General features: G+C 38.2%; 1 protein-coding gene across 1 annotated transcript; it reads right to left on the reverse strand.

The window, feature by feature from the left end:
* Nucleotides 1-3,525: 3,525 nt before the first annotated feature.
* LOC113696406 (receptor-like protein 7) lies at nt 3,526-6,836 on the reverse strand. Its single transcript, XM_027215825.2, has one exon. It carries the CDS (start codon nt 6,833-6,835, stop codon nt 3,644-3,646), a length of 3,192 nt encoding a protein of 1,063 aa, XP_027071626.1. The 5' UTR covers nt 6,836; the 3' UTR covers nt 3,526-3,643.
* Between the last annotated feature and the right edge of the window lie 892 nt (nt 6,837-7,728).

The following is a 7,728-nucleotide window of genomic DNA, read 5'->3' on the forward strand; positions in this document are numbered from 1 at the left end:
CTGGTGGAGACCTGACGTCCAATGTAGGTCATGCAATCAGAAGGGACACGTCGAAAAGGTATGCAAAAATAACAGAAGAGACCAACATGCTCAAGTAGCTGACCAACAAGAGGAGGAGCAATTATTTGTGGCCACTTGCTTTGCAAGCAAGATCTCCAGTGAAGCTTGGCTAATTGATAGTGGCTGTACTCATCACATGGCATATGATGAGTCCATATTCAAGGAATTGGATAAATCATATATTTCCAAAGTTAAAATTGGAAATGGAGATTGTATTGGGGTGAAAGGCAAAGGTAATGTGGTTATTGATTATGGTTCAGGTACTAAAATAATTTATGATGTTTTATATGTACCTGAAATTAATCAAAACCTGTTGAGTGTTGGACAATTGCTTGAGAAAAATTATTCTGTTGTCTTCAAAAATAGGAGCTGCGTCATTTATGATCAAAATGGAGGTGAACTTTTTTCAGTAAAAATGAATGGAAAAAGTTTTTCTCTAAATTGGTTGAAAGCAGGTTCAAGTGCATACCCAAGTTTAGTGGATCAATCTGAATTATGGCATAAACGATTGGGTCACTATCACTATTTTGCACTTAACTACATGCATAAGAATAGTCTTGTGCAGGACTTGCCTTTTATCGAAGATAAAAGTGGAGTTTGTGAAATTTGTCAGTTGGGAAAACAAAGCAGATTGTCATTTCCTCACAACAAATCTTGGAGAGCTTCAGAAAGGCTTCAACTTGTTCATACAGATGTATGTGGTCCAATGAGAACTTCTTCATTAAATGGCAGCAGGTATTTCATAGTTTTCATTGATGACTTCAGTAGATATTGTTGGGTCTATTTCATGAAACAAAAATCAGAGGTTGCTGCTATTTTTTTGAAGTTTAAAAATTGGATTGAAAATCAAAGTGGCAAGATGATTAAAGTGATTCGGTCAGATAATGGAACAGAATATACTTCTAATCAGTTCAACAAGTTTTGTGAAGATGCAGGAATTGAACATCAATTAACTGTCACTTATACTCCACAACAAAATGGAGTAAGTGAAAGAAAGAACAGGACAATCATGGAGATGGCCAGGTGTTTGTTGTTTGAGAAAAAATTGCCAAAGAAGTTTTGGGCAGAAGCTGTCAATACTGCAGTGTATCTTTTAAACAGGTTGTCTACAAAATTATTGAATGGTAGAACCTCGTTTGAAACTTGGTTTGGATATAAACCTTCAGTACAAAACTTGAAGGTGTTCGGCTCCATTTGCTACACACATATTCCTGATGTAAAGAGAGGCAAGCTTGACGAAAAGGCAGAAGTTGGGATTCTAATTGGCTATTGCAGCAGTACCAAAGGTTATAAAGTTTATCAACCTTTGACTGCAAAAGTGATAGTCAGTAGAGACATCCATTTTGATGAATACGCAACATGGGACTGGATCAATTCCAAAGTTGAACATTTCAAGGGATTAGAATCTAAAGAATTGCAGGAGGAGAATATTGATGAATCAATAGATCATATTCCAGTTAGAGGTACCAAATTACTTTCTGACATTTATAACAAATGTAATGTTGCAGTTCTTGAACCTGCAGATTATGAAGAAGCTGCCAAAGACTTGAAGTGGATCGAGGCAATGAAGGAGGAGTTGAGAATGATTGAAAAGAACCAGACTTGGGCACTTGTGGACAGACCAATTCACAAGAAACCCATTGGTGTAAAGTGGGTTTTTAGAACCAAATTAAATGCTGATGGTTCCATCAACAAGCACAAGGCAAGGTTGGTCGTCAAGGGATATGCTCAACAATTTGGAGTGGACTTCTCAGATACATTTGCACCAGTAGCAAGATTTGACACCATTAGGTTGATCCTAGCACTTGCAGCTCAAAAAAACTGGAGAGTTTATCAACTTGACGTCAAGTCAGCATTTCTAAATGGCTACTTGGAGGAGGAGATCTTTGTGGAGCAACCTCAAGGATTTGCAGTGAAAGGTCAAGAAGACAAGGTGTACTTACTTCACAAGGTGCTATATGGCCTAAAACAGGCACCAAGAGCCTGGTACAGCAGGATTGATGATCATCTTCTGAAGATTGGATTTAAGAAGAGTTTGAGTGAATCAACTCTTTATGTAAAAATTGTCAATGATGATATAATTGTTATTTCACTATACGTTGATGATTTGCTTGTTACAGGAAGTAAGCCAATCTTGGTAAATCAGTTTAAGGAGCAGATGAAGCAAGTCTTTGAAATGACAGACTTGGGAGAGATGTCCTATTTTCTTGGCATGGAGGTTATTCAATCTCAACAAGAAATCTTCATAAGTCAGCACAAATATGCAAGAGATGTGTTGAAAAAGTTTAATATGGAAAGTTGCAAATCAATTAGCACTCCATTGATGGAGAACGAGAAGCTTAGTAAAGATGATGGAGCTGCCAAAGTTGATGAAGGCCTATACAGAAGTCTTGTAGGTTGTTTGATGTATCTTACAGCAACAAGGCCTGATATTATGTATGCTGTGAGTTTACTGTCTAGATTTATGCATTGTGCAAGTGAGTTGCACTTCAAAGCTGCAAAAAGAGTACTCAGGTATGTCAAAGGCACTGCTGACTTTGGAGTTTGTTTCAAAAAATCAGAAAAATTGGAGTTACATGGCTATTCAGATAGTGACTGGGCTGGTTCATATGATGATATGAGGAGCACTTCTGGATACTTGTTCAACCTGGGTTCTGGATGTTTTTCATGGAATTCTAAGAAGCAAGATGTGGTAGCTCAATCTACCGCTGAGGCAGAATATGTTGCTGCTACGGCTGCTGTTAATCAAGCCTTATGGCTTAGGAAATTGTTAGCTGATCTAAATCAAGTTCAACAAGAAGCTACTCAAATTTTTGTTGATAATGAAGCTGCTATAGCTATTTCCAACAATCCAGTGTTTCATGGGAAGACTAAGCACTTCAAAATTAAATATTATTTTCTTCGAGAAGTTCAAAAGAACGAAGAAATTGTTCTAGTTCATTGCAAGACTGATTATCAGATTGCAGATATTTTTACGAAGGCCTTGTCCAAAACAAGGTTTGAATGCCTAAGAAGACAGTTGGGGATCTGCAGTAAAAGTGCCAAGGAGGAGTGTTGAGATATGCCAACTTTTCCTACAGATTTTATCAGATTAAGTTTGATAACATAATCATTCAATTGGTAGAAGAATAAGTCTTATTGTTAGGATCAAATATTTTAGCTAAGATTTGCTAGGTAGAAGATCATGTTATCAAGTAGTTTTTGTTGAGATTTTCTAGAGAATTGTTAGCTAAAATTATTTTAGTTTGTTTCTTTGTAAACACTATAAATAGGGTGTTGATGAATGAAGAAATTAAGCTCCTTTTCAGCCCTCAATATAGTCTTGTTATCTTTGTTTATGCTTCAAAAACCAACAATGTGATATTGCAATATACGGAAGTTGTACCTCTAATATTGACTCTGAATAATGTACTCTGACCATGACCATTCCAATTTTCAGTTTCCATGAATTGAAAAGGTAATTAGTGAGAGAGGATTAAATTCCAGTCCTTTAGGCCATGATATAATCGAAAAAAAAAAACCAACGGTCCATCCTATATTGATTACAAATTACCTTGATGCATATATCAACTTCAAAGATTTCTCACCAATCTTCCTTCAAATTCTTCCGCATTTGTTTTCCTTTCTTATTGAAGATCCTTAAGATAAGTTGATCAACATTTTTATTGTAGCAGATTCTCCACCTCTTGGATAGCCAAAGTGGCCCGACGAAGAAAGCTAGACCTACCAAAGATCCAACTGCCACACTAATGTAGATTTCTGTCTTGGAATATAACTGCTTCTCCTCCAATTGAGACTCTGGAAGTGCAGGATCTCTGTCACCGTTGCAAGTTCGGTTCAACTGGAATCCACACAAACCACTGTTTCCTTCAAAAGAACTTTCTAGGAATGTTTGCATTTGTCTTCCTCCTGGAATCCTTCCAACTAGTTGATTATGTGACAAATTTAAGACCGACAGGAAGCTGAGGCTTGAAATATTCTCTGGTATTTCCCCAGTCAGTTGATTGGAGGAGAGGTCCAATGATTCAAGATTCTTCAAATTCCCAACTGATGATGGGATTTGGCCCGTGAGGGCATTGTTTGATAGATTGAGAAGAAGCAGTGATATGAGATCTCCAACTTTTTCTGATATTGACCCTTGGAAATTATTGCTTGAAAGATCAATGGAAGTCAGGGTGGTAAGAACTTTTGTCAGCGTTGTTGGCGTTCCTTTAAAAGCCATTGTTACTGTATCCTGATAGTATGTTTTGAAATCTCGTCCTTGGTAACGCAGAAGGTCAAGGTGCAAATTTGATTTATCACCGTCCACCATCATTGCACCTAAGCTTGAGAAAAACTTTGGTGGCAATACACCATTGAAATTGTTGGACGACAGGTCAATAATTTGAAGATGAGCCCAGCTGTAGTTGGAGTTGGGGCAACTAATTTTTCCACTGAATCTGTTTGAGTGCAAAACAAGGACACGCATATTGGTCAATTTGTCCAACCTGCAAGGAAAAGTGCTGCCAATCCTATTGTGGCCGAGGTTTAATACCTTTAGCTTTCTGCAGTTGACCAAAGATTGTGGAATTTCACCTTCTAATTGATTAAAACTCAGGTCCAACGTCTCTAATTTGCAGTCCCTGGGCAATGTATTGGGTATGTTTCCACTGAGTTTGTTTCCATGCAAATTCAGTACCACGAGGGATCTGGACAGTTCCATGAGACATGAAGGCATTGAGCCACTCAAACTATTATCTGACAGGTCAAGTACTTCTAGAAGAGTTGCATTACATAGTGATAGAGGAATGTCATCAACAATGCTGTTGTTTGCAATGTTGAAATAAATGGCAGACGAGAGAAGATTACCAATATCAGCTGCGAGCGAAGAGGTAAATTTATTGCTTGAGAAGTCCACATAGACAGCTGATGGTGGTGGTAAAGGCATAGCTCCAGTAAGCAGATTGGAGTGGATGTCCAGATAGAAATGAGTTTGAAAATGGTAAGGCTCTTGAAGACCCGTGAAATGGTTATGAGAAAGATTCAAATATGGGAGATAGCCATCATGAATTTCCCATATCCAGTTTGGAATGTCACCAGTTATTTGGTTATTTGAAAGATCTAGCATATTCAATCTTGATTGGTTCTTCAAAAAAGGAAACTTTTGCAGCTTGCAGTTGCAAGAGGCCAACATCAAAGAATTAAACTGAGGGAGCAAAGAAAAGGCAGAGTCACTTCCTCTTGTGCCGACTGACAGGTTATTGTAGGAAAGATCAAGATCAGCAAGACTCTTCAGCTCGATAAATCCAACCAACTCTACGGTGCTTGTAAATTTATTGAAAGCAAGAGAGAGACTTGAGAGACTAGTGATTTTAAATACAAACTGGGGTATAGGCCCTTCAAGATTGTTGCTACTCAAGTCAAGTTCTCCTAGCGGAGATGGATACATGCCTTCTAGTTCATTGATCTGACCAGAAAACTGGTTGTTCGGAAGTTTCAAGCTCTCCAGTGATGGTAGAGAAAACAAGAGCGCAGGAAGTTCTCCACTAAGTGAATTGTTGCTCAGGTCAAGAATGGTGAGATGCTTGAGGCCTTCCCACTCTAATGGAATTTTGCCCATCAATTTATTGTCACGAAGGCTTACAGAGCTAAGGTTCCTGGACAGGGTAAAGGATGGAAGTGAACCCGTAAAATGATTCACTGCCAGGTCGACTGAGACAAGCTGGGAAAGGTTAGATATTGAACTGGGAATTGGTCCTGAAAAATTGCAACCAAAGAGTTTCAAGCTGGATAATTTTTTAAGATTACCAACAGAGTCTGGTAAATTTCCTGAAAAGGAAGTGTAGCTAAGATCTAAACTCTCCAAGAATCCGTTTTCAGGGAATTCCGGTAAACAGCCACCAAGTTCCCTATTATTTGATAAGTCAATGGTCCGCAGAGTTGGTAATTGGAATATCTGTTGCGGAGCTTCTCCTAGCAAGTCACACGAACTAGCACTCAAGGTGGTTAGATTGGCAAATTTTGCGAAGAATCCTGGAAGTGAAGCTGAAAATTTATTGCCATCAAGTTTGACAACAAAAAGAGACTGAAGTTTTGCCAAAGAGGAGTCGAATGGGCCTGAAATATTGCAGTTGGACAAGCTCAAGACTTGTAAATCAGGCAGTGCAGATGACACAGCATTGCACCAATCAACCCCTGCTGCGGCAATATCAACACCATCTAGGCGAAGTTCTATAAGCCTCGTGAGGTTCTGAACCAACATGTTCAAATTTGGGTTCTCAAGTTTCAGTGAGAGCACATAGCTGGGGGAAAAAGTAGAGAGGTCTAGTGTTACCAACCTGGACATTCGTGAAAAATTACTGGGGATTTGCCCGGCAAAGCCTGTTTCTGACAAGTTCAGATAAACCAATTGGTTTAGCAAGCCAAACCCCTTTGGCAAATCCGTAGAGTCAAAAGAGTTTCCGGCTAAGCTCAATCTTTGGAGAAATTGGAGGCTGAAAAGGGAGCTTGAATCGTCAAGATTGCCAGTGATTGAATCGCTGCTAAGGTCGAGGTCAATAACATGACCAGCATCATCACAATGCACACCTCTCCAACTGCAGCAATCAGTGTGTTCTTCCCAGCTCCCCAGCTTGGTAGAAAGCGAAGAGTCATATGTGAGATTGCACCTCAACTGAAGCAACAAACCTTTCTGTTCACTCAGGCAATGGGCTGATGCCAACTTAACATCAAAGATGATGTACAAGTTTGAGAGAACCAGAGGCAAGTAGAGCAGGAAATGCATCATAAATGTCATCTTAACCAGTAGATTAAGTCTTCTTCTTTAGGGAATCGTCTCGTCATAGCTTTAAATACTTGATTCCTCATAAAGAATACATACAGTGGACAGCATATGGCATCTTTATAAGATAATATAATTGGCATAATTGACCACTGTCGGGCCTAAATTATTTCAGTACAGCAATAGCCAAAGTTGGCTTGGCTGTGCTACGCTGCCGACCAGATTGTGATCACATCTTTGCTTTTTGATTGAAGTGCTATTTAGTCAGATAAAACAATGTGAAAGCAAGCACAATCGTGTCTAACAATTAACATATTTTACAAGCCAAGTCATTTAGATACACGTTCCAATGCTATAATGAAGACCATAAATTAATCAAGGCCTTGTTTTCCAATCAAGACCATAATCAAGTCATTTAGATACGTTCCAGTGCTAAGCGGCCTTGTTTGGATTGCTGTTTTTTGCCGAAAAATTACGTCGTTTTCCGTGATCACATTTCCCTATTACATTTTTTCCTCACATACATCCAATCGCTACAGTAATTTTTCCATGAAAAATGACGGAAAATGCAATCCAAACGGTGGTCTTTTTCAAATTGTCAGTTTGTAATTTGGAGGTAAGATTTATATTCCCTTTTGTTATTTCTTATTTTTTTAAATAAAATTTTTACTGGTATGCCACGCAACGAATCTTCTGTCCCACACCCTGTGACACTCTCTGTCCCACTTTTTATTATATTACTATTTCTCTTTCATAAATATCATGTTTTAATTTTTTTTTGTTTCCTGAAGATTCAATAACTATTAATTGAGTAAAAAATAAATACAACAGTTTCAAAAAATTAATATATAATAGAAAATTTAAAATACAGTAGAAAATTCATAAAAAATCTCATTTTTTTATGCATT

Source organism: Coffea arabica, chromosome 6e (genome assembly GCF_036785885.1).
Source record: "Coffea arabica cultivar ET-39 chromosome 6e, Coffea Arabica ET-39 HiFi, whole genome shotgun sequence".
Classification (NCBI taxonomy): domain Eukaryota; kingdom Viridiplantae; phylum Streptophyta; class Magnoliopsida; order Gentianales; family Rubiaceae; genus Coffea; species Coffea arabica.